The sequence below is a fragment of the Emydura macquarii genome, unplaced genomic scaffold (assembly GCF_026122565.2).
Source record: "Emydura macquarii macquarii isolate MOO-44397 ecotype Brisbane River unplaced genomic scaffold, CSIRO-AGI_Emac_v2 contig_1254, whole genome shotgun sequence".
Lineage (NCBI taxonomy): Eukaryota > Metazoa > Chordata > Testudines > Chelidae > Emydura > Emydura macquarii.
Genome location: NW_027131391.1, coordinates 4,821,273 through 4,849,257, shown reverse-complemented (window position 1 = coordinate 4,849,257; position 27,985 = coordinate 4,821,273). Strand labels below are relative to the sequence as shown.

Here is a 27,985-nt window from a genome sequence, read left to right as displayed (position 1 = left end):
CTGGTAGGTATGATGCAGTTCCCAAAAGGGTAAAGACTCTCCCCACAATGAAGTGCCCACTTCCCAAGATGGAACTAAAGAAATAGGAATCGGTGTCCACAAGGCTGTTAGTGCAATCACTATCTGAATTCCCATATTCAGACTGAGGATGATTGAGAGAAGTGAACTAGAGATATCTAACTGTAAATCTATTCTTGGATTATGAGCAATCTAGGAACCTGTTGTTTTAGAATCTGAAAGGAAAAAAACCCCACATATACCCATATTTTTCCTCTGCTATTCTTGACTGTCATTGCAGAATCTCTGTTTTCCCCAAAAGCTAACTTTTCAAGGGAAGAGCAGTGAGCCAAAAGGCAAAATCCCCCAAACAAGTTTTCTATTACAGATCTACTAACCTAGAGACATCTCTTGGTATTGTAAACTAAACTTTGCAAAAAATATATTATTCTATTGAGGCACTTCTGCAATTATATGCAAAGCCATCTTTCTTGCATACTCTCCTTTAGATTTTGGGTCACATTTTGTCCTTAATTACATTTGTGCAATCCTATTGGTGTAATTTGGATTACTCTAGTAACCAAAGATAAAATTTGGCAGTCAGTCTCAAAACTACTGATGGCCTAAGAAACACAGGACAAGTGAACTGGAATTCTAATGCTCTGAGAAGACTTAATACCTTTTTCTGCGAGTAAAAAATCAGTTTCTGTCAATAGTTTCTGTTGCATAATTTATTTTACAGAAGAGAAGTAAACTTCTGATATTATGTCATACCTCCGCCTCTCTAAAGGACCAATCAACAGGCCTTGAAATTCAATTTTGACCACCTCTAAAGCTTGAAAAGATTTGGGAAATGAACTATGGATAGTAGGAGCAGACAAGGACTCCTGCAATTGCTTATCTCAGGCACTTTTTGAAGAATCTTATAAAATAAAGAATTTGTTGAAATTCAAAGTTTACAGAGAGGAAAAAAATCTTTTCAGACCTTTTGAGAAAGATAATCTGTAACTTTATCATTAAATTAAGATTTTGTGAGGGATCCCGATAATTCCCTTAGTGAACAAGAACATTCTCGTTTTATAGAGATGGAGGGGAAAGAGGCCGAAGTCCATTCATAGATTCCCAGCATTCCGCTCCCACTCACACACAATGCAGAAGGCTCTATATACTTGGCTTTGTGACTACGTTTCCCTGGCAGGCAAACCTGAGGACGCATTTGGTAAGCAGCCTACAAGTGAGCTAATGCCGTTTAGCCATTCAATTAAATTAGGATTTAATAAACTTCCAGGGCAAGTGCTTGGGTGAAAAACACTGTCATTAGCGCAAGTGTCTGCATCCCTCCAGTGTGACGTGGAGTTCTCAGAGACTCGAAATTGGGCTACCTGCCTGGGCTAAGGAAGACAACAGTCCAACGAAACGGGGATTTCCCTTGCAAAACAGACAATCATTATATAGGAGACAAATATACATTTTAATCTACTATAACCTGTATCCAATCAACAGCAAAACAATTTATAAAGTCCCTTAGGATATAGTAAAAATAGTAGTGAACGGAAAGAACTTTTCTAAAGGAAGTTATCTGCAATAAATCAGCAGATGTAGGATGTTCTAAAATACATTTGTACTATGCTAGCTTTAGGAGGTCTGTATTACACATCAGTTTCCATGCAAGCCCTGGGAAGCTTTTTTATATCCCACATCTCTTTAAGCTGCCCACCCTACACCTCAAGTCCAAGAACAACCATAATCTGTACACATTATACATTTTCAACACTAGCAATATGAACCATGTAACTTCAGTACAAGGATACACACTCAAAAATATAAATATATGTGACGTGGCATTTATTTGACCAGAAATCGAGCCTCAACACATCATGCTTTGATAAGGCATCATTAACCGGTTGCCTCTGGGAGTGAGAAGATGGTTTAGACACACAACTCTAGGACGCCAACGATTATCTGGATTCTATTCCTGACTCTGCATACACCTTCTCTTACCCTGGGCAAATTAATTAATTAATTTCTTCATCTGTAAAATGGGGATACCACTTATTTAAAAGGAATGTTGTGAGGCTAAATTAACTAGCATTTGTGAAGTCATCATATAAGCTCAAGGTATTCATATATAAATTGAAGATTTCTCCATTTCTTGACCTCATCTTCCTAATGTATTTGCTTCATTTCAATCACTGAAAACTTTACAATACTTAATCATAAACTCTAAGCCTCCACAAAGCAGACATCAAAAAAGACAAGTACCCCTATCCAAGTTATACTACATACACTACACTATGTTAACTAAAGGCATCCATAGCCCTTGACAAAACACTGAAGTACAGTGAAATAACTAGGATTTAAGATAAGCAGCAGTTGCTAGGTTTTAGCTAAGCCGGCAATATATCCAGAGGTAAAATGTAAACCAGGCATCACACTGCTACATTTGTCAGACACAGATCTGCCTTACCTGGAGAGTACATAAAGGTGGCAAGAATAATACATGGGTAGATTTAAGATTGTTTGGGGTATATAAACGCTGGGTTTCCATTAGGGCTATCAAATGATTAAAAAAATGAATTGCAATTAATTGTGAGATTAAAAAAATAATTGTGATTAATTGCAATTTTAATCACACTGTTAAATAGAATACCATTTATTTAAATTTTTTGGATGTTTTTGACATTTTCAAATATATTGATTTCAATAACACAGAATACAAAGTGTACAGTGTTCACTCTTATTTTTTATTAAAAATATTTGCACTGTAAAAAAGAAACAAGAAATATTGTTTTTCAATTCACCTCCTACAAGTATTGTAATCTCTTCCTCATAAAAGTACAATTTATAAATGTAGGATTTTTTTTCCATAACTGCATTCAAAAATAAAATACAGTAAAACTTTTGAGCCTACAAGTCCACTCAGTCCTACTTGTTGTTCAGCCAATCGCTAGGACAAACAAGTCTGTTTGCATTTATGGGAGATAATGTTGCCCGCTTCTTATTAACATCACCTGAAAGTGAGAATAAGCATTCCCATGGCACTTTTGTAGCCAGCGCTGTAAAGTATTTACGTGCCAGATATGCTGAAAGTTCGTATGTCCTTTCATGCTTCAGCCACTATTCCAGAAGACATGCTTCCATGCTGATGATGACACTTGCTAAAAAAATTAATGTGTTAATTAAAAAACTGAACTCCTTGGGGGAGAATTATATGTTTCCTGCTCCATGGTTTTACCAGCATTCTGCCATATATTTGGCGTGAAGGCAGTCTGGATGACGACCCAGCACGTTGTTTGATTTAAGAACATTTTCACTGCAGATCTGATGAAACGCAAAAAAGGTACCAATGTGAGATTTCTAAAGACAGCTACAGCACTTGACCCAAGGTTTAAGAATCTGAAGTGCCTTCCAAAATCTGAGAGCGATAAGGTGTGGAACATACTGCCAGAAATCTTAAAAGAGCAACACTGTGATGCGGAAACTACAGATCCTGGACCACCAAAAAAGAAAATCAGCTTTCTGCTGGCGGCATCTGATTCAGATGATGAAAATGAACGTGCATCAGTCCGCACTGCTTTCAATCATTACTGAACAGAACCAGTCATCAGCATGGAAGCATGTCCCCTGGAATGGTGGTTGAAGCATGAAGGGGCATACAAATGTTAAGCATATCCGACACATAAATACGTGGAAACGCCAGCTATAGAAGTGTCATGTGAACACCTGTACTCATTTTTAGATGACATTGTAGATAAGAAGTGGGCAGCATTATCTCCTGTATATGTAAACAAACGTATATGTTCAGCCAATCGCTAAGACAGATATTTCATGGGTTAGGAGTTGTGTGGGTTGTGTGTATGTGTAAACCTGAAAAAACATGTTACATTAATCTAAATTTGATGTGATTTGTTTTTATATATTATATGTATAATTTACACCTTTGCTTAGGTTAGTTGATTAAAATCTATAGAATTGGAAACCTGTGTGGTTTGGCAGTTTCTCGCCAGATGTCAGGGTTCTGAACGTGAGGAGTTCCTAGGGTAAATAAGAGAAGCAACTCTGTGACCTACCCAAAGAACTGCCCTATAGTCTTTCCGTAACTGGTACTCAAACAGGAACACTGTTAGCTTTTGACAGAAAGTTGATATATATATATATATATATATATATATATATATATATATATATATATATATTTATTTGAATAAGCAATATGAATTTCAAAACCTTTGAATGCCAAGGGTGTTGGATACCGTGAGCTGGTTAACCTAAAGGCTGACTGGTTCCCTATAACAAGTCTACAACCCTCCAAGTAACAATAGTAAATAGTAATTTTGTATGAAATTATAATACTTAAGTTTATAGTGTCACTTTAATTTTCCAGACTTTCAAATACCTGTGTGTTTTTTGTAGGGATTTGTTGTTCTTTTTAAAACATGTTAGTAAGTATCTCCATGCCCCTTTTCCTTATAAAGATATTAACATATTTAAAACGAACTCTAATTCCAACAAAGTTTTGGACTGAGAACAGATTTTACTTTTCATTACATGGATTGCTATACATGACCTTTTCTGCCAAGATGTTTGTTTTTTAACTTCAAGAGTTTTTTTTAAAACAGTACTCATAAGGAATGAGCTGAGAGGAAAGTCTTACTTCATTTCTTGAGCAAAGTTCCTACTAGCCTCTGCATTTCATATACTGCTTTATTACATGTGACTTTTTCCATTTCTATGTGAGGATATTTTGCTTTGTGCAAATTCATGGAATATTATTGCAGCTAAAAAATTTATTAGAACCCAAATAATAAGTTATATTATTTAGCAGAGAGAGTTTACGTTCAGAAACATTTATTTTCAATTTATTGTACTGTGGCTCATGTTTCATGGCAGACTACAACCATAGAAAGCAAAGGGTCAATTTTTATCCTATATGCACATCTGTATATTATATGCATAAAATGGAAATATATTCAGATCCTCAGTTAATGAGGTTCACAAAAATAGCTAAGAAGATAGCTAAGAACCTAATTAAAAGATGCAATGATCTTATTGTTTTAGGGACAAAACATTTCGTGTCAAAATATAATGAGCCTTTAATAAGATTATAAAGAACAGAAGAGCAAATTATTTATGTAATGGAAAATTTTTCCTTTAAAAAGAGAAACTATGAGAACTTCAAAACAGTCTCGCTTCTATATTTCTCATTTGTCAAACAATATTATATATAAGCCACAGAAGTTCATTATTTACATGATATTAAAATACTATCAATCTATATGTATTCAAAGGTAACAGTTCATCTAGTTTTAAAGATTAATTTAACAGTCAACCTGTGCATTTGTTCACTGGATGACTCAGTACATGAAAATACAGACATCAGTAATGAATTCTATTAATGCAGATTTTACTTCAAGCTAACTTAGATTTACTTTACACAGTTAAGTGACTTCATTTCAATGGAAAAAGGATTCCCTGAAGCAAAAACATCAACTACTGTAGATACTGCTTATATTTGCACTACTCATGGTAAAAATACAAATTCTGATTAGATTTCTTCATTTTCCCATCAAGCAGCACTTTTAAAAATACACTCTTTTAATGATAGTTTAATTTTAATATAACTAGAATATAAATCCCTTACATACTGCTCTACTTCAGCCTCAGTATGATGTCTAATTTTTCATGGAAAAAACTAATTACTTGGTTCAGTGAGTTGCCTGTGGTAAAACATCGATTTTTATTTACATTCAAAAGTCGGACTTCAACTTGGTTTCACCACTCTTATTCCAAGCACATTTTGTTGAATAGTTCTTTCTGATTTAGTAGTAGTACTTCTTTCTAGCTTTTATCTTAAAAGATTTCCAAGTTATTATGACCTTACCACACTTTTACAACAGTTCATGTCTATTGCTTACCAAATTCAGAATCCTGTATTATTTTACTTTCCTTCCTATACATATATAACTACCTATTATATCTAATCCTAATGAAATAGCTTTATACAAGAATCATTTAGATAAACATTGCACAATAGAAACTACTACTGTTTTACAACATATACCTACTCATTTCTTCCCAAAAAACAAAAAGTAGCAGAAAAGCTGCAGTTAATGTAGTTCTTGTGAAATTAGTAAAACTTCAGAAATAGTTTAAGATTCTTGAATAACTCACACTCCACTTGACCCATAGCCTGTTTTTCGAAGGAGGAGGAGTGGAGCAGGAAGAGTTTATTTTTGTAGCCTCTAAAGGTACGATTTATTACTAACAGTACGATTTATTACTAACAGTTTTCCTTTTGAAGTTTTCCTTAGTTATGCCTCACTTTGTACCCAGTTTCAAAAGAAAAAACTTCAAATATGAAAAGATTAAAAGTGCAATACTAAAAAAAAAATACAGTATCTTACTAGTGGGCAATCTGAAGTACCATATACTACAAATTATGAGAAAAAACATCAATGTATTCTCAGCGGTTTCTTCAATCAGTTCAGAATGGTGCATCGTAAACTACAAAATGTTGATGTGGGATTAACCATTTTATATATATTCCCTTACATGAAACTATAAACCTCAAAATATTTTTGTTAATATGAAGAAAAAGAATATCGAAGTGCCTGTGTGAAAACCAGAAACAAAAGTATTGTGGATTCTCCCATTTAGAAATGAGACGGATTCATGTAAATAAATTGTATACTGGCTGCATAAAACATAAAACGAGTTCTAAAGTGTGTATGTTTGGGGGGTGAGAGGGGAAGGGAAAGACTTATTTAAAAGGGGAAACAAAACAAAATGAAGACATCTTGCACAGACATTGTAAAGCTCTTGTCAACCTCATGTGTGTAAGAGGAGTTGGCATTTTCCCATGAAGCAATTTCTTAATCCCAAATGAGGACACAATAGCCTCATTTAATATGCCTTCTTACAAAAAAGTTTATTTTGTCTAATCCTAACCTTAACTAGCAATCATTACACTCCAATTAATGGACTGCAGAATCCAAGGGTGACAGCATGATTTTGCAAGATAACTAAATGAGAATTCAATTTTTTATTTATTTATATTACTGAAAGAAGTAAAAATTTAATGACCTCAAAGCTATTAAACAGTATCTGTTCTGGAGAATTCAGAAAACAAATCTCTTAAATGTTCTTATCACTAATCAGCAAGGAGACAGATTTTTCAATAGCTAATGGCTTTCCAGTAGTGAGACGGGTAATTTTGTAATACAAAGGTCCATGTAACTTCTACTCTCACAATTCAAACATTCTAAATTACCACTATTATTTTCAGATATACCTTAGTATTTTTACATTAAATAGTGATTATTTAGTTATTCGATACTGACATTTGCTTTTTAAACTGAAAAGCTTCCAAAACAAACAAAATTCTATTTTTAGTTGAATTTTATGTCTTCTTGTGTATCACTAATACACTTGTTTAGCAATATTCAAATACAAAACCAGTCAGTTACAACAATGCTAGCAATGGTGGGGCTGCTAGTATACAACAGCAGCTAGCACTCAGAACCATAACGTCATCTAGACCTGATCTGAGCACCAAGGTTAGACAACATGGTGCTCAAAACACTGTCAGGCAGCCTATGCCAGCACTCTGACTTTTGTTGGAGCTGTACCAATTGCAGCGCAACAGTGGATAATTTGAGTACAAATGCTAGCATAGACAGCCTTTTGCAGAAGAAAAAACAGGTTGCCAGAAGACATGACTGATGGTCAACCAAGACTAGCTACAGTTAAAATGAGGATATGACTAGTTCAGCAAGTGTCACTGCTGTGGGTATTTCTGTAGATAAAGATCCACCATCCCACCCACCAACTACCGGCAGATAGAGATATAATAGCACAGGCTTGATATACAATCTAGCCCAGATCTATATAGCAAAATCCAGATGCCTCACAGTAAAAGGTCCTCCTATACCTCATATTTTCTGAGGATCTTATCTGCACTAAAAATAAAACTTTGTAAGCACATGCCATTCTAATACAATTGCCCATGAACAGGATTAAACCACAGTTGATCTTTCAACATAGGCAGGATTTTAACTGTCTTTCCAAACAATGCAAAAGTCTTGAATAACCACAGTTAAGCTCTCTACCCCTAAAGATTTACCTGGACAGAATATAAGCCATTCTGGTTTTTGTAACAGAATTTCCTTCAAAACGCTGACATCCTACAGCCACTATTGTATAGTTACCAATCCTCTCTTCCAAGGATTTATAAAGTGCAACACTACTTGACTGGATGTGAAAGCAAGGGCCTGGCTCTAGAATCAGACACAGAGAACAATAGCAAAACAAAACACTAAAACCACAGGAAACCAAGTGTTTGACACACAGAATTATAGTGCCAACTTGATCAATTACGTTTACGAAAGGAAGAATCTAACAACTGATAAACCAGATATACCAGATAAACCAGACATTGTGCTACAAACAAGAAACTTTTCATTACAGTTTACTATAAATCTTAATTCCTGTAACATATAAACCAATATGTCCATTCTCTTTATGGAATCAGAAGTAGAATTCTTGATGAACCAGTCCAGAGATATAGACTCATATCTGAGCCTTTTCCTTCCTCAACACAGTTGTGATGATAGTCTTCGTTTTCCATGAATACTTGCAATGCTGATTTACAGCCAAAGTGGACAATGGAAATCTGAGAGGAATCCTCCTATTAACTAATGGGGACTAGGATCGACAGGAATATAACACAAATAGTCTGAACATTGAATGAGTGCAAGGAAACCCCCAAATGCATTGCTAAAATTAGTGATTTGGCAGATTTCATACATACATTTCTCTATCAAATGGAAGGACCATTTTATTAGTAACACAAGATAGTGTAGATAAGATCCCCTCTGGGAAGGATCTATGGTATTTAAGAAGACAATCTGATATGAAAAAGGAGCAATGAATTAGATTTCACACCCTCAGTGAGTTAACGGGAATAAGAAATCCTATTATTATTGAAGCACCCAAGAAAGCCAACTACAATTTTAAAAAACAGAACTGGAAATTAGTAGCAGGCACAAGGTTCTTCTTGAAGATTTATAACTTGTTTCTCCAAACCCCTAGCTCAGACTTCAGTGGGCCAGAAGGACTTGGCACATGTCCTTAATGAACACCAATCTTCTTTTGGATCTTATTAGGACTGTCTATCTTTAAGAGGAAGAAGGAAGAGATGATTTTCCACAGAGGAACCAGATGCAATTTTTAAGTTAAAGAAACAAGTGCACCGTTGTGTTGGGTAATTTCACTTTCAGAACTCCCACAAATCAGATCTCAAGAAATAAAAGCAGCCAGTTTAAACTTAGCAGTAAGGACTCCTGACCATGACTCTAGCAATACAGCTTTTCTGGTAATTCTTTGGAAGCCCATACTGCGTGTAGGTAATCTAACAGTTTTACAAAGCTTTGTACAAAGGTACAAAAATATAAATTAAACCACTGAATTATAAATTAAGTGCACTTATGGTCAAGCATCACTGAAGTATCAAACCCAAACCTAACTCTGACCCCATCTCCCTACATATACTTTACAACAGACCACTTCAACCATGCCAATGTGTCCCACCACTACTACACTGTATTATCTGTATATGCAATGTCTACTCATAATAAAATGTACAAAAACATCAACATACCCACCAATTCATCTTCAAATGGCAACATAATGCCAACAGCTCTACTCTTAAACTTCATATAAATATCAAGGACTTATCTACCAGCATTATTTCAATGCTATGTGACTATGCATACCGTAAACCCTGTATATCCCCATGGTTTAACTAAGCGCTGTACCACATAAATAGTGGAGGACAGGGTTAAAGATGCCCACAGCAGTAGGCTGCACACTTCTTAGAAGTCCATAGCCAAAGCCACAGTACAGTAAGGGTTAACCCTTTCACAAATCATTAAATCTTAAACGTTTTGCTTTTCTACAGACTATTAACAAGCTCATTTGTGAAATCTATACCAATTCTCTAAGGTGAGGAGCAGGTAACATGGGCTTATAAAGTGTGTAGGAACTGTGCAACAGAGCAAATAAGTTGTCTATGGACTTCGACACACTTATTAAGATACACAGAGGCTGACACACACTATGCTACTGAGATATCTGCCACATGCTGAAGGACCATTACGGTCTTATTTCAGGGGGTTTTTTGTTTTGTTTTTTGTTGTTTTTTTTTTTTTTTTAAATTAACACTGTATTTAATGTGTCAAAAGACACAGACATATAAAATAAGATCCATATACTAAACTGGAATTTTCAGACCCTCTGCCTTTTTGAAAATATGCAATGACAAAAAGAGAATTTGAAAGTTTTCAAACGTGTGAAAGCACCTCCCACCCACCTCACCCCCCAAAAAAGTCTGTTAACTTTTTTTAACCCTCTCTAAAACAAAACAAATTATCACTCTTTCCTCCCCACACATATATATGTGTAGTCTGACTGCAGCGTTTAAAAAACAATTTGGTATGAAGGAGGGTCGAGGGTGTGTGCAAAAAACCCAAAAACAAAAACAAACTTACAGGGTGGAATCACTACTGCTACTCTGTAATACACATTGCATGAAGTATAAAAGCAACTACTTTATTATTCCTTTGATGGCCGCATTTAACTATCTATTCATTCACCAGTTTTCTAAAACTAAGCATTCTTAGTGCTTTTCAATTATATTACAAAAACAAACTCCTAAATCGATAAAATTTTAAACAAAACCCGAATCCCTCCTGCAAGAAGATATCAAGTACTCTTTACTATTTTAAAGTAAAACAATTCATCTAGGCCAAACAATTCAGAAATCTAGATTAATTTTTTTTTTTTAATTTAAAAGCTCTTTTAAAAAAGTTCCTTATATAAGTTTTCCAATCACTATTATATCATTAAATTTAAAAGCATGACTGTGGCATCAATTTTACATTGTTCTATAAAATTAACTCCTCTATTTAAAACTAGATAAAACTATGGTTTAAAAGAGAGTTCTGTTTTATTTAAATCACAATTTTATTTAAATCAATTTTATTTAGAGTTTGCTAGTTTTTCGCTTTTCATGGTATAGCCTTACACTGACGAAGTAGATATTTTGTACTTGTTTCTTTAATTAGTTTCCTGTTAGAATTTTCTATTAAGAAATTTGACACTGAAAATGTTCATCCTATGCTGAAAAAGGAGAGTCCCCGGGACCTCATGAACATCCTTACTGTGGGGAAAACAAACATAAAATTGATAAATACACTATATTTGCAACCAATACCAGCTTTTGATATACTGAGCTTCCACAAGCAAGGAAAACTGAAATATTTCAACCAGGTTCCATACAGGTCTGCAGTTTGAAATTGATGGGAACTGTACTCCCAAATCACTTAAGCGCTTTTTAAAATCCCACCCTTAGTTGTCTAAATATGAGTTTAGGAACTTAACTTTTTTCAGTCAACACTTCAATCAGTGTATACTAAAAATTCATCATAACTCTGCTAACATATTATAAGTCTAAATAACTTTTCATTAACAACACTTAAATGATTTTGTTATAAAATGTGAAAGATATTAGTACACCAACAGAAAAATATTTAATACAAAACGTTATGCCCTGATGATGCAAACAATTTAAGCACATGCTTTGTTCACTGAAGTTAATGAGACTACTCCTGTGAGGGAAGTTGCAAACCATTAAACAGGTATGTAAGATTAGGGATCTAATTCTCAAAAAAAACCTGTTTTTGAACAAAAATATGTTTGTACAGCAGCCATATTTTTAATATGCAATTTTTTAAATCATGATTTAAATTCACTCCACTCTCTTTCAAACAATATACAGTGTCTGACTAATTAAAAAACTAAACGATTACAATCAGTAGTCTCATGTTAAAGTCTGTATCACTCTATCAGATTTAATACTGAATCAGTGGCCTGTCTTGGTGTTAAGAGTCTCTATTCTTCTAGGGCTACAGAACTCAAGTTGTTTTTGCTGTATACAGACTAACACGGCTACCCCTCTGGAACTATTCTTCTAGAGTTGCTATCTTTTAGGTGACATATACAAAGCTGACCACTTAGTAATAAAAGATCCCGTGGAACTTCTCAGGGCAGGTCTATACTACAGTTTAAGTTGATCTAATTTATGTCACTCGGGAATGTGAAAAAATATACCCTCATGAGTGACACAAGATACGGCGACCTAAACACTGTCCATGCTGGCACTATGTCGACAGGACAAGCTCTCCCGCTGACATAGCTTCTGCCTCTCACAGAGGTGAAGTAATCATGCCAATGGGAGAGCATTCTCCTGTGAACATACAGCATCTTCAACAGATGCACTACAGCAGCACAGCTACACTGGTGCAGCTGTGCTGATGTAGTGCTTCTAGTGTAGACATACCCTCAGGAATAAGAGATGCAAATTTCAGTGTCTTGTCTCAATTCTAATTTGGGAAACTACATTCTGTCTATCTAAATTCTTCTGCAGTTTTGATTAGATTCTTCATCTTTGTTTTAAATTTTATAGTTCTATTGTGTGTTCTTAAACAACTGCAGGTATTCCACCCCAGAAATGACTATTTTTCTGTAATAGATGTTGTCATTTCAGATAGATGATGAACAGTCACTGTGGAATCAGTGGTTAAATGGCACACTACAAAAGCAATATATTGTATTTTTTTAAACAACTAAAAGCAGCATAAGTATAATCAAGGACAATTAGCAGCAGAATGTAATAAACTTGCTTGTGATGTACGAAAAGCACATTCAAGCAGTTGATTTCATACTCTTACAAATGGAGATGAAGATTCTAAATAAATGAGTAACATTTTTAAAAATTGTGGCAAGGAGGCATTACTTCTCTGTTCCTTGCAGGTACCCATCCAATCAGTGATTGTACTTCTTCCCCATCTTCTCATAGTCTCTCTTCTCCCCCACATTCAGTCTCTATGTATCTCCTCCATTGATGATGTGTGAATTGCTCCTACTTTCCCCTTTAGTAACCTCAACATCTTTGTCTTTTCACACATCTCTCCCTACAATCCTTTTGTTTCAGACGCTTTCTTTTTTTCCCCTTTTGTTTGAGGCATCTTTAGCAGTAAAGGAGAATGATCACTCGAAGTCAGTGTCTGTACTCCAGTACAACAGCACTTTCCCAGTAATGCGGGCAATGTGAAACTGACTACACTCATACAATTTTAGTCAGTATGACATTGCTGCTGCTGGCACTCTTAGAAAGGTGCCATTGTACAGATTACACAGGCTAGCTCATGCTTAATAATTATTCTATGGAATTCTCCTGCTTGGTTCCTTCATAAAATGCTGGACAACAGAGTTCCCTTGATCTTGTGCCAAATTCAAACCCACAACAAAGTGATAATATTTTTATTTTCTATATGCTATTCCAAACAAGCTCATCACAAATTACATGTCTCAAGGTATTATCATCTCTGGAAGCAATAACAACTATAATGTTGTTGCCTATAACATGATGTGTAAAACAGCTACACCATTTTACAATAAAATTGGAAAATGCAAGCTGCAATTTCCTTCTAATAAAAAGATCACTTAACTCACTTAAGTCCCACACTGCATTTGAAATATTAAATAAACTGCATTTCATAAAGGAAAAAAGCATATATTATTAAAGCTTAGCTGGGTAAGAAGGAATGTCACCCGTGCCTTCACTCAGAACAGGTGCCTCATAAAAAATTAACATTAGTGGAATAGCTTGATGCAGCACTTCTGAGCCATCTCTTTAATTATACATGACTGCACTGCTACCTGCATAAAATAGGCCTAGAGACACACAGAAGGCATCTCAGTTCTGAGATTTCACAGGTCACACTGCCAAGTAAACAATCTGGTATTCATGAAAACATGAATTCTTTAAGGATATGAGTATGACAATGTTAGTATGTTACAAAACAGGATAAAAGAAATTCAGCAATACAATAGACCACACCTCAAAAATTATATTGGCGGAGGAACAATCATGCACAATGGACAAACACAGCAAGGTGTACATTTGGACTAGTCTACAAGGTTTACTGCCTTATAGTTGTTTTGGTGGCAAAGACTACAGACAGATAAGCTTATGGCAAGAGCCAAGTTGGTGATCATGGGCTTTTGCTGTATATTTTTTATTCTAAAATGGTCTGGAAATTCTGCAAACAAGGTTTACAGAGTTAGGCAACTAAGCACTGTTCAAGTGTGAATAAGTTTTTTTAAGTAGATGATGGAACTATGATGGTTTTCTTAGGGAAATTAGGTATATAAAGATTAAAAGTCCATTTTTGAAAAGAAAAGTGGATAATGGTTAAACAGGAGAAAAACAATGTGGAAAAATTAAGGAGAATATTAAGGAAAAGCTAAAAACAGTAGCCTAACAGTAAAGGGATGCAAGAACCTTACATTGAGATTTCCAAAGCTGACTAGAGGATCTAACCATATAAATTCTGTCGGAATTAATGGGAGTTGTATGGCAAAATCCCCTAGTCAACTATAAAAATCTCTACCATATTTCTTAAGAAACCATATTTGCATTCTTTGAAGACAAGGAGATGGGAAAGCATATTTGGCTGAGGTGAATAAATATAAATAGTATATTAAAAGGATACAAGTTAAAGCTTCAACATAAGCTAAAAAAAGAATAAACTGTTTTTTTCTACTTGCTAGCCCTGCAATCTAGACTTGAGATTTAAAGATCAGGCTGGTTTTTTTCTGACCCATGTACATTTATCAGGCAGGAATAGATTATTTTATTTATTTATTTAACAAACACTGGGAACCACCAAGAATTATCAAGGCGTGCAATACCTAAATCATGTAACTATGTTACCCTTTGTTACCCTTCTCCTCCCTACGTCTTTCCTTCCTTTTGTCCCTCATCCTCACTTGTTGCATCTTTTCTCCATTTAGGCTCTAAATGTGTAATGATAACTACATGGCAGAGTCTGCAACCATGCTGAACCCCACTGATTTAAAAAAGATGCTATGGGGTTGAGTTGGCTGTACAGATGTCTTTCTTCTATCAGCTAATTTCTAATTGCTTTATACTAGGTATTTAATTATTTAAACTTTACTCTAACTTCACAATTACACTTGAGTTTGCACTAAAATGTAACCATCAACAAGCCAAACCACAAGTAACCCATGCCCATTTCAAGTCTTGTCTTGTGGTTCATTTGCAAACCAGTAACACCTGCAATGTTGAATTTATATGCCTTTTCAGTACTCAGTATACATAAACTGTAATTAAGTCAAATGTAGAAGTTATTTTAAAACCTTTCATTGTAAAGTCAGAGATTGACAAGGAATTAAACAACTTACTATGTAGTTCACGATGTATCACATCTACTAGGTTTGGTTCATCTCCCCACCAGAATATCCATAACTCCTTACAATCCGGTTTGACATCACGACGCCACACACACAGCAAATTCGCCTGCAGACAGCGGATGAAGCTGAGCAGAATTGGATCATCCTGGGCTGGGGCTGAAATGATGGGGCCACAATCCCCATGACCTTCAAAATTGTACCTACGCCATTTGATGCCTGTGAGTTCAGCCTGATGAAGGGAGAAAAAAAAATCATTAAGTCATTTTGCTTTAAAAGTAATTTATACTCATGGTTTTATATTATTGCTTTCTGATTTTGTACTTTAGTTCTTATGTTTCATCTCTCAATCGACAATGATAAAATTATTGCCACTGTGGCCTAACACTTCCACAGGCATCCCCACTTTCACCTTGTTCTAACAAAACAAGAAACAAACAAGATTTTATGGCAGATAAAGAACACATTTTTAGGAGCAAAACATAGCAAAAATCTAGCTTAACCCTAGACTTCATTGTTTCACAACAATCTGGTTGTGAACATATCCAGCTGGTTAAAGTCTATATTATGGCCCCCATTATGCTAGGTGCTGTACAAATGAACACAATCCTTGCCCTGAAGAGTTTACAATCTAAAAGTCACAAGCAGAGGAAAGGTACAGAATAGGGATGAAATATCCAATGAAAATTAATACTGTGAGGAATTGGTACTGCTTTGTTAGTTAGTGTTTGCTGGTTATAGGTTTTACACTTTTAATGAGGGATAGATGTAAAGCAAGGAATGGCAATTACAAAGGAATTAGTAAGAGCAAGTGAATAAGAAATGGAAAAAGCAGAGTCACAGCTCATCACCTACCTAACCAGGCAGGATTTTGTAAGCCTCATGGCAAAGGAGACTCTTAAGGAGGGATATGAAGGAGAACAGAGTAGTAGCTGAAAATATGTTTTGAAGGTGTTTTTTCCTATGCAGAGGGGAAGGTCTAGGAGAAAGTGTAAAGGTGATTAATGAGGAAATAATAGATATGGGGCCATAACCTAGATGTAGAGAGAAAGGGGAAGGTGAAAGAGAGACTAAATAAGATGCTGATGTGGTAAGAGGGATGATTGTAACAGTATTTTTAATCAAATTGAGAAGAGAAAGATTGCAGTAGTCAAGCCCAGAAAAGAGGAGAATGCAGTAGTCAATACATGAAACAATGAGAGCATGGACAAGAGTTTTAGCTATGCTGACAAAGAATGGACAGATTTTAGAGATACTGTACAGGAAGAAGAGACAAGATTCATACAGTCTAAAATATGTGATTTTAGAGAAAGAGCTAAATTAAGGACAATGGCACTGTTCACAACAACAGAGAAAGCAGGGAGAGAAGAGAACAAAAGAAGAGTTTTAATCAGGGTGAGTTTAAGATGATGAATGCATATTCACAAATGTATGTAAGACAGACAGTCTGTGATGCTGGATTGGATGGAGGGATAGGTTGACATATTTTCGTTGTGTGGACATAACCTATGTCAGGTCGATTTACAGCCACCGCATTAGATTACTGAGTGGCTGATATCTGCACTACCCTCCCTGGGTTGGTGCGTGCATCCTCACCAGGAGCGCTTCCACTGACATACGGATAAGTCCATACTGATTCCGCTGCATCGGGTTCCACGGATCGAGACAGCAGGATCGATTGAGCAGCCAGTGGAGACCCGCTCAATTGATCCTGGAAGTGCTCTCCATTCAACACAGTAAATCCATCCCCCAGAAAAGAGCAACGCTGTGTCAACCGGAGGGCATTTCCTGTCAGCGCAGCACAATGAAGTTGCCACGATAAGGGGGCATAAGTGAGTCAATGGGAAATATGCATTCTATAGTAAGTAGCTTGCATATCTCTGGTCAACACAGCACAGCAGTACAGAGAAGGCCTGAGAAGGGCAGTGTGGGGTACTACGAAACCGGTGTCTCAGCTTCGCTGGTAGCAAACTGCTGGAAGCCAGGCTACCCCTGGGTCCCTGCTGGGAGCGGGGGGAAGTCGTCTGAGGCTTCTTGCCCTAGCTCCCAGCCAGTAGTGGGAGGGAAGCCACCCAGGCCTCCAGGAGTATGGGGAGGCAGCTGAGCTCTAGCTGCCTGGTTTTCTTGTCAATTTCACAGCTCCAGCATTGACAAGAATAACAGCCAACATCTGATGTAAGAAAGGCAGTGTCTACCACCAGGTTAGTCCTTATTTTGTCAGCAGATGAAGGCAGTGCAAAGCTGTCAATTACGGATCAGAGTGACTCAAACCCTAGAATTATACAGGAGCTATGGTTCACATAACAGGACTTCAGCATTTGCAATTCCTGCATGTAACATTCCTTTGATTATATCCATTTCATAATGTCCCTCAGGGTAATATGTCCGGTGACGAGGATCAATGAGGATTTAGTACAAAAGCCTCTAAAGAGAGAGGGGTCAACAACCTCCACACTCCTGCTCTGAATCCCCCCTAACCACATTTCAGTGCCTATTCGTGCACTTGAGCAAGGCACCATATAATCCGCTATGGTGCAGAAATAGTCCACACCTACAATAGAAAAGCAGGGATTTTTCTCTTCTGGATCTTCCATTAAAAACAAAGAACTACTGATCCCAATTCACTCTGTCTATTTAACATTAAGGATGTCAATCACCTGATAAATTACACTCTCATTATTCTATAGACAGCAGCTTGGAAGCTAGGGACACCTCTGGTTCCGAGATCTCTATACATTCAGCACTCTCTCACACATTTGGTTAGACAATTTTAGAGTATATCTATAATGGAGGTTCCCCAACTTTTTTTTTGTTTAAATCAAGTTAATCAACTGCCCATTAACTTTAATTAGCCAACACATTTGTGGAGCATCCAGATTACAACGTACAAACAGGTTGGTTAACTGGTAGCCAATTAACTTGAGTTCAAAGAGATTGCCTGCAGCAGTTGAAGGGATGTAAAGAACAACTGCCAAAAGGCCTCAAAAACAACTAAGGGAAAAACCAGAAATTAGTTATCTGGTGGTTAAGCTTCTTATGACAGGGGCTGAAGGCAGGCTCCTGGAAAAGTTACCCTATACACAGTCAGGACAGCCTTGTAGAGGCAGGTAATACCCCAGTAGGGGCAGCTATTCATACACTCAGTTAACCCTATTGGGAAAAGACTTCCTTTCTCCTCTTCAGAAATCTAGCCCTAAAACGGGTGCTCCTAAGCATCTGCTGCCACAGCAGGAGAGGGGCTGGAAGAAAAGCCATTATTCTTGAGCATCAGTAGTAAGTCCTTTATAAATCTTCTGGAAATCACTGCCTGAGTGTACTTGTCTAAGCTCTTTGTATTGTATAGGAGCGGCAGACTGGGCCTTCATGGAAGGCTGCAAAATCTTTGCAAACAAATTATGTGCACTTTTTTTAGCTTCATCTTTAGGGAGTCAAGCTAGCTTGAGAAGCACTCTTAAAACAAACAAACAAACAAAAACAAAACAAAAAGAGGTAAAGAACGAAATAAACAGCGATTAACAAAAAAACTAGGTTTCCTGTCCATTTACACTGAAAAAGCAGGAAGCAAAAAAAAAAAAAAAAAAAAAAAAAAAAGAATGAGCCAGGAGAGGGTTAGGCTTTTGCTTAGAAATCATTCATTCCTTTTGGTTGTCTCCTGTCTGACTTAACTGAATGAGGCAGCACACTCGTCATTGGCCTGCACTGGTGCATCCAGGACATGGAAGGAGCTATTTCTTCTGGGAAAGGATGGATATTTCCATCCATTGACTCTTTGGGCTGGAACATCATAATTCTCCTTTCCAACAAGTTCAGCAACTACATTCTCTAAGGCATTTTTAACTACTTCATTCCCTGAAACAAGTTCCATTGCCAGTATCTATTTAGCATAGGAGTCTCCTTCTCACTCCCCCAAACTCTTTTTTGGGCAATCAGCCTTCTGTGAATACTGGAACAATTGAAATCCTGTGTTTTCCTCTGAAACTCTCAGTGTAGCACTGCAGCTCTTCTATAAAATTCATGCAAATCTAGTGAGTAGCGGGATTTATAAAAGTCATGACTGGATTTAGTGAGGGGTCTGAACAGTGGAAGGAGGACTGCCATGACACTTAAGAAACTGTGGGGCAGGGGTGATGCCGGGAATCAGAGTCATAAGTCAGAGCTGGGAGATAAGTCGGAGTCAGTAGCCAGAAGATAAGCTAGGGTCAGAGCTGGGGCTGACAGCCAATGGTCAAGAGTGGAGCACAGGGGGCAGGATTCAGAGAAGATACAAGGATCAAGCACAGAGCAAGGCAAGAACTGAGGACAAGGGGAGAAATGGCCCAGGAACCAGACCAGGATGGAAGCAGAGCAGGAACTGGGAATGGAGGTTGGACGCAGATCACAGGACACCGACAAGAGCAGGATCCAATGTGACAGCAGAGAGTCTGCACAGTTATTTGGATAGTCTACCCCAATCACCTTCTGTAGTGGGTGTGACTCAATCAGACAACTACACCTTAGGTGTTCTGATAGGACTTCTTGTGGGGCCTGACCATCTAGGATTAGTGAGATGCAGCTCCCTCTAACTTTCTCAGTAGCAACAACAGACTGTCCAAGATCCAGAGTCCCCACAGCCCCAGATTCTACACCCACTGAAAGAGAGGACCCACATCCTTGGAGCCTTACAGATAGTCTGGATCTACACACTAAAATGATGTAAATTAGGTTTACAGCAATATTAACACTTCTAGGCTCATTCTTTCATTTGTCATGAATCACTGTTTGAGCTATATATTTACAAAGAGGTGAATGGATAATGTAGTTCTAACAATACAACCAATCTAACCAATCCCCCAACATTTACAAACAAACCTGACAACATGCCTAGTGTTACCATCTTATCAAGGGCATTATGGATCTCCAGTAACAGTGGTGTTTCATCTTTCAAGTGTCATTTCAAGGCAACACACTCCTCCATAAAAATCTGAAATCAGGGTTTGAGAATGGATAGGCATCACATGTACTTGGGGTTGCATGTTAACACTTTACATGACCTAATTGTAAACTTTAGCATGCTTCCTCAAAGCAGTATTTGTTCCATTATGCCTCATTCCCACAAGAAGATACTAATTTGCAGATTTATGAAGGATAATATTGCATTATTAGTCTCCCCATCCGAAAAACTCCCAATATTCCGCATTTCAATAATACACTGTAACAATTAAGGCCTTCATACAAAACAATGACTGCCTTGTCATCACACTATGGAATATGATGTAGAAAAGCCAATGTCTTCAAGATAACATATTATTCCATATTAATTTTTAAACAATGTTCAAGTTAGTAGAAGTATCTAAAATATGATTTGCATTTGTGAAAAGCATATATACGTATCCAGTCACGTATAGCACAGGATACATACATTTCTTTTATTTGCTGGGTAAATTGAAACAATTATTTTTCTGCTTGCTACTACACCAAACACTGAACCTTGAGAATGGAATGTTTTTGTGCCAATTTCTAAATTAAAACTGGCTGAATACATCTGAACAGAGATTTGAAACGGAAATAGTAAACAGCTAGCTACAGACACACTACTGAGAACACTTATCCAGTATAATGCGCCTTTCTTGACATTTTATATAAAATTACTAAGAACACATTATAAAGGGAGTGATAGCGATCCCTGTATTATCTGTATTTTTTGTTATAACAAAATTTGACTTTTTTTAAAACCTTACACCTTGATTTACAGCAAGATTTTAAAACTTGGCTGGAAGATGGTCTTGGGGTCAAGGAGCATCTTTTTCACTGGCCTCATAAAAATCCATTCATATTTGGCAAAGCTATACTCTGTTGAAAAATTACAATTCCCCATTAAGGTTTCACATAGCACATTCTGGTTTTGGCTTACTACCAGAAACCCTGAAGATTCAATTAGCACTTTACATGCACTACCACAATGCCTCACTTCTGCAGTCCAGACACATGGGACACATACAAAATAGATTTTCAACCTCCTCTTCCGGCTACCCTCCATCAAAATATTCTTCGGACTAGAGGAAACCCAAAGACCATTAATTCTAAAATAACTTCTCCAATTTATTTAATAATTCTGTACTCTTCACAACCAGGCTTATGTCCCATTGGGACACCATACAAGCTAGGAACAGAACCTGAATCTAATACGGCAGATGCAAGTCACAGCCACTGATCTGTACTGTCTGTTAGAAAGTGTGTCAAATGTTTGTACCAACTATACTGTCTGTAAAATGGAGCTAGTCCTGCAAAATGATCATAGAAATATAGAGCTGGCAGGGACTTTGAGAAGTCATCAAGTCCATCCCCCTGATCTGAACCAGGGCTAAATAAACTAGATCACCCCTAACAAGCATTTGTCCAACCTGTTCTTAATAACTTCCAGTGATGGGGATTCCACAGCATCCTTTGGAAACCTATTCCAGAGCTTAACTGCCCTTATAGTTAGAAAGTTTTACCTAGCATCTAACCTAAATCTTTCTTGCTGAAGAATAAGCCCATTACTTCTCATCCTACCTTCAGTAGACATGGAGAACAACTGATCAGTTCTTTTTACAATAAATTTGAGGAATTTGGTCCCTGCACAATCTTCTTTTCTCTAGAATAAATATGCCCAATTTTTTTTTTTAAACTCTTCCCCATAGATCAGATTTTCTAATAATTTCTGTTGCTCTCCTTTGGACTCTCTACAATTTGTCCACATCTTTCCTAAAGTATGGCTTCCAGAACTGGACACATTACTCCAGCTGAGGCCTCACCAGAGCCAAGTATAGCAGGACAACTGCCTCCCTCATCTTATATAAAACACCACTGTTGACTTAATCAACTAGTGATCCACCATACCACCCCCAGATCCTTTTCAGCAGTACTACTACCTACCTACCTATTCTTCATTCAGCCACTACCACCTATTCCTCATTTTGTAGCTGTGCTTTTGATTTTTCCTTCCTAAGTGAAGTACTTTGCACTTGTCATTACTGAATTTCATCTTTTGAATTCAGACCAATTAATCAAGATCGTTTTGAATTCTAATCCTGTCCTCCAAAGTGACTGCAACCTCTCCCATCTTGATGTCAGTTTCAAGTTTTATAAATATACTCTCCACTCCATTATCCAAGTCATTAATTAAAATACTGACTAGTACTAGACCCAGGATTGACTTCAGTGGAACCCCACTAGATACACACTCAGCCTGACAGCAAACCACTGATAACTACTCATCGAGTACGGTCTTCAAGCCAATTTTGCACTCACTTCATAGTAATTTCATGTAGTCCGCAATTCCCTAGTCTGCTTATGAGAATATCATGAGGGACTGTATCAAAAACTTACTAAAATCAAGATATATCACATCTACTGCTTTCCTTCCCCTCCATCTAATAGGCCAGTAACTTTGTCAAAGAAGGAAATTAGGCTGGTCTGGCATAATTTGTTCTTGATAAATCCATGCTAGTTATTCCTTATAATCCTATTATCCTCTAGCTGATTACAAACTGATTGTCTAATAATTGGTTCCAGTGTCTTTCCAGGTATTGAAGTTATGCTGACTGGTCTATAATTCCCCAGACCCTCTTTGGTCCCCTTTTAGATAGATATTTTGTCTCCCCTCTCCAATCCTATGGGACCTTACCCATCCTCCATGAGTTCTCAAAAAGCTCATTGCTAGAGGTTCCGAGATTGCTTTAGCTAGTTCCTTAAGTGCCCTACAATGAATTTCATCGAGCCCTGTTGACTTGAATAGATCTATCTTATCTTATTCTTTAACCTGTTCTTTCCCTATTTTGGCTTGTGTTCCTTCCCCCTGGTTGCTGATATTAATTGTGTTGGGTATCTATCAGGTCACCATTAATCTTTTTAGTGAGGACTGAAGCAAAATAGGCATTGGATACCTCAACCTTCTTGATCTCATCAGTTTCTAGTTCTCATTCCCCACTAACTTGAGAAGCTACACTTTCCTTCATCTTTTTTCTGCTCTTAATGTATTCAAAGAGCCTCTTATTGTCTTCTTTGTCCCTTGCTAGGTATAATTCATTTTGTGCCTTAGCCTTTCTGATTTGCCCCTACATGCTTGTGCTATTCTTTTGTGCTCCTACTAAGCAATTCATCCACATTTCCACTTTTTGCAGGATTCTTTTTTGATTTTCAGGTCATTAAAGAGCTCCTGATAGGAAGAATAGTAGGAGGCCAATATGGCTCTCTCTTTCCAACACATCAGAATAGTTTGCAGTAAAGTCTTTAATACTATCTCCCTGAGATACTTCCAGCTCTCCTGAAGAGGAGGTTACTTACCTGTAACCAGAGGTTCTTCAAGATGTGTGGTCCTTATCTGTATTCCACTGAGAGTTTATGCATGCGTACATGTGTCCAGAGTTGGAGAATTTGAAAAAAGTAGTGTACATTGGTCTATGCATGCACCCTTGCTTCACCTCATTGTTCCGTCCAAGGTAATAAAGGACAGAGCAGACTAACCATGTCTCCAGTTCCTTCTCCACCACAAATCCAACAGATCTGCAGTAGAAGGGACGGAGGACAGGAAGTGGAATATAGATAGGAACCACACATCTCAAAAAACCTTCCATTACAGCTAAGTAATCTCCTCGTTTTCAAGTGACAGTCCCTATTGTATTCCACTGAGGATGATTAACAAGCAGTACCTAATTTGGAAGAGGATGCAAGGATGAAGACAAAATGGTTGAGCGAAGGACAGCCATGCCAAATGAGGCATCCGTCACAGAATTCTGCACCAAGACATAATGTGTTGTGAAGGTATGTACCAAACCCCTGTGGCCACTCTACATAGGTCCCTAAGTGGCACATCAGGGAGGGTGGCTATGGTGGTCACCTGTGTGCTCATGGAATAGGTCCTCCTACCGAAGGTTGGAGGCAGTCCCGACAACTGATAGCACATGGATAGCATTTGGAAATCTATTTCCAGATTCTCTGTGTGGAAATTGCTTGCCCTTCACTCTCTCTGCTATTGCGATAAACAATCAAGGAGACTTTCTGATCGATCTTGTCCTCAGCAAGTAGAAGGCCAAGGCCCAGTGGACATCGAGGGAGTTAAGTTAGCATTCCTCTTCCGAGGTTTGAGACTTTGGGAAGAAATCAGGTAAGTGGATGGGTTGGTTGAGATGAAACAGATGACCTCTGGTAGAAACATAAGATATAGGCACAAGGAGATTATCTTTATGGAAAGTGATGAAAAAGGGGTCTGTAATCATGGCCCTAAAGTTCCTCTATCCTTCTCGCCGAAGCGATAGCCACAAAGAAGGTGACTTTCATGGAAAGAAGGGGCATAGAGCATGAAGCCAGCGGCTCCAAGGGTTCTTTCATCAGTCCCAACAGAACGAGATTGAAGTCCCACAGAGGAGCAATAGGTGGAAAAGTTTTGAGGAGATCTTCCCGAAACCTAGTAGTCAACGGATGCATAAATACAGAGTGTCCTTCCATGGGTGGGTGGAAGGCATTGACTGCCACTATGTGGACCTTGAGAGAGTTTAGGGCAAGACCCGATATCTTTAAGGACAGGAAATAATCCAAAAGAAGGGAAATATCCACTTCCTCTGGGGAAAGCACTTTCCATTGGGTCCAAGAGGCAAAGCGTTTCCACTTGGCCCAGTAGAAATACCTAGTGGACTCTTTCCTACTGCTTGATAGGCTGTCTTGCTCTTCCGACAAGCACACTCATTCTAGAGAAAATGCCAATCCAAATACCATGCTCTGAAGTGAAGCATGTGCAGATTGGGATGTCTGATTTCCTATGGAAGAAAGGAGTCTGAACAACATGAGAGGTTGAGATCTAAGCTTCGTTTCTGGATCATGCTGCTAGGAGCCAGTCATCAAGATGGGGAATACAAGGACCCCATATTGCCTGAGGTGGGCCGCTATGACAGAAAAAACTTTGGTGAAGACCCTGGGAACAGTGGTGAGTCCAAACAGCAGGACCCTGTATTGAAAGTGCTGAGGGCCCAATGTGAACCTCAAGAATCATTTCTAAGTTGGATGGATGTCTATATGAAAACAGGCATCCTGCATATCGAGAGCCATAAACCACACGTCTTCCTCTAGTGATGGTATGATGACTGCAAAAGCAACCGCATGAAACTTGCGTTTGCAGATGAAGCAATTGAGATAATGGAGATCCAGGATTGGTCTCCACCCGCCTTTATTGGGTATCAGGAAGTAAGTTGAACAGAACCCCATCCCTTGATAGTTTGGAAGAACCTGCTCTATCGCTCCTCTTTTTAGGAAGGAGTCTACCTCCAAAGCGAGGGTGCTGTGGTGAAAGTGGTCCCTGAAAAGGAATCAGGGCGGGGGTTGTAGATGAGGCAGCATGATGAACTCAATCGTACAGCCATAGTGGATGACATCAAGCACCCACTTGTCCATTATTACTACACTTCAAGCTGGAAGAAAGAGTGCTAGACAGCCCCCAAAGGGGGTGGGGTGGCTGTATGGCATTAGGCACAGTGGTTGACAGCTCTCTAGTGGTCCTCAGAAAGGCCCAAAAGGACGGGATCGTTGGGTCTTCTGACACTTGCGTGGTGGTCCATACGGTCTTTGGTTGAAGCACTGGGAAGTCTCAGTCTCGTAGATTGTAAGGTTAGAAGGGACCATTATGATCACCTAGTCTGACCTCCTGCACAACACAGGCCACAGAACTTCACCCATCCACTCCAATAATAGATCCCTAACCTAAGACTGAGTTACTGAAGTCCTCTAATAATGATTTAAAGACTTCAAGGTACAGAGAATCCACCAGCAAGCGACCCGTACCCCATGGTACCGAGGAAGGCGAAAAACCTCCAGGGCCTCTGTCAACATGCCCTAGGGGAAAATTCCTTCCTGACCCCAAATATGGCAAATCAGTTAAACCCTGAGCATGTGGGCAAGAGTCACCAGCCAGACACCCAGAAAGAATTCTCTGTAGTAATTCAGAGCCCACCCCATCTAACATCCCTTCACAGGCCATTGAGCATATTTACTGCTAGTAATCTAAGATCAGTCAATTACCAAATTAGGCTGTCCCATCAAACCATCCCCTCCATAAGCTTATCAAGCTCAGTCTTGAAGCCAGCTAGGTTTCTTGTCCCCACTGCTCCCCTTGCAAGGCTGTTCCAGAACTTCACTCCCCTGATGGTTAGAAACCTTCACCTAATTTCAAATCTAAACTTCCTGATGGCCAGTTTATATCCATTTGTTCTTGTGTCCATACTGGTGCTGAACTTAAATAACTCCTCTCCCTCCCTGGTATTTATCCCTCTGTATTTATAGAGAGCAATTATATCTCCTCTCAGTCTTCTTTTCGTTATGCTAAAACAAGCCAAGCTCTTTGAGTCTCCTCTCATAAGGCAGGTTTTCCATTCCTTGGAACATCGTAGTAGCCCTTCTCTGCACCTATTCTAGTTTGAATTCATCTTTCTTAAACATGGGAGACTAGAACTGCATACGGTATTCCAGAAGAGGAACATTTTGTATAACGGTACTAACACCTCTCTATCTCTACTGGAAATACTTTGTTTGATGCACCCTACGACCACATTAGTTTTTTTCACAGCCACATCACATTGGCGACTCAGTCATCCTGTGATCAACCAATACTCCCAGGTCCTTCTCTTCCTCTGTCACTTCCAACTGATGCGTCCCCAGCTTATTGGAAAAGTTATTGTTATTAGTCACTAAGCGCATGACCTTGCACTTTCCACTATTAAATTTCATCCTATATCTATTACTCCAGTTTACAAGGTCACCCAGATCTTGTTGTAGGATATCCCGGTCTCTCCCTGTATTAGCAATACCTCCCAACTTTGTATCATCTGCAAACTTTATTAGCACACTCCCACTTCTTGTGCCAAGGTCGGTAATAAAGAGGTTAAATAGGATCCGTCCCCTGAGAAACTCCACTAGTAACCTCCCTCCAGCCTAACAGTTCACCTTTCAGTATGACTCAATGTAGTCTCCCCTTTAACCAGTTCCTTATCCACATTCCAATTTTCATATTTTAATCCCCATCTTTTCCAAATTTAACTAATAATTCCCCATGTGGAACCATATCAAATGCCTTACTGAAATCTAGATAAATAAGATCCACTGCATTACCTTTGTCTAAAAAATCTGTTATCCTCTCAAAAAAGGAAATTAGGTTGATCTGGCACAGTCTCCCTTTTGTAAAGCCATGCTGTATTTTGTCCCAATTACTGTTAACCTCAATGTCCTTAACTACTTTCTTTCAAAAATTTTTCTAACTCCTTGCATTCTACTGAGATCAAACTAACAGGCCTGTAATTACCTGGATCACTTTTTTTCCCCTTTTTTAAAAATAGGAACTATGTTAGCAATTCTCCAGTCATAAGGTACTACCCGAGTTTACAGATTCATTAAAAATTCTTGCTAATGGGCTTGCAATTTCACGTGCCAGTTCCTTTAATATCCTTGGATAGAGATTATCCGGACCTCCCCGCCCCCGATTTAGTCCCATTAAGTAGTCCTGAACTGTTGTGTAGGTGGGCAGGCAGTAGAATTTCCACTTGGGTGCAGGTGTGTAGATAGCCAGCAATTGAAGTGTGGCTCTTGAATCCTTGAGGGCTTGGAGGAAAATCATAGGCTTTCTGGTTAAAAAGATGTGATTGATCAAAAGGAA

At 38.1% G+C, this 27,985-nt stretch overlaps 1 protein-coding gene across 4 annotated transcripts in view; it reads right to left on the bottom strand.

Moving 5' to 3' along the window:
* The window catches only part of MED13L (mediator complex subunit 13L), a 361,336-nt gene that overhangs the window by 306,018 nt on the left and 27,333 nt on the right, over positions 1-27,985 (bottom strand). For 3 of the 4 annotated variants that reach the window (XM_067550153.1, XM_067550155.1, XM_067550156.1), the window contains exon 2: positions 15,325-15,562. The exons of the other annotated variant lie outside the window; for it this stretch is intronic. In XM_067550153.1, coding sequence (XP_067406254.1) covers positions 15,325-15,562 — 238 coding nt within the window. The remainder of the gene's footprint in view (positions 1-15,324; positions 15,563-27,985) is intronic. 4 annotated transcript variants of the gene reach the window in all.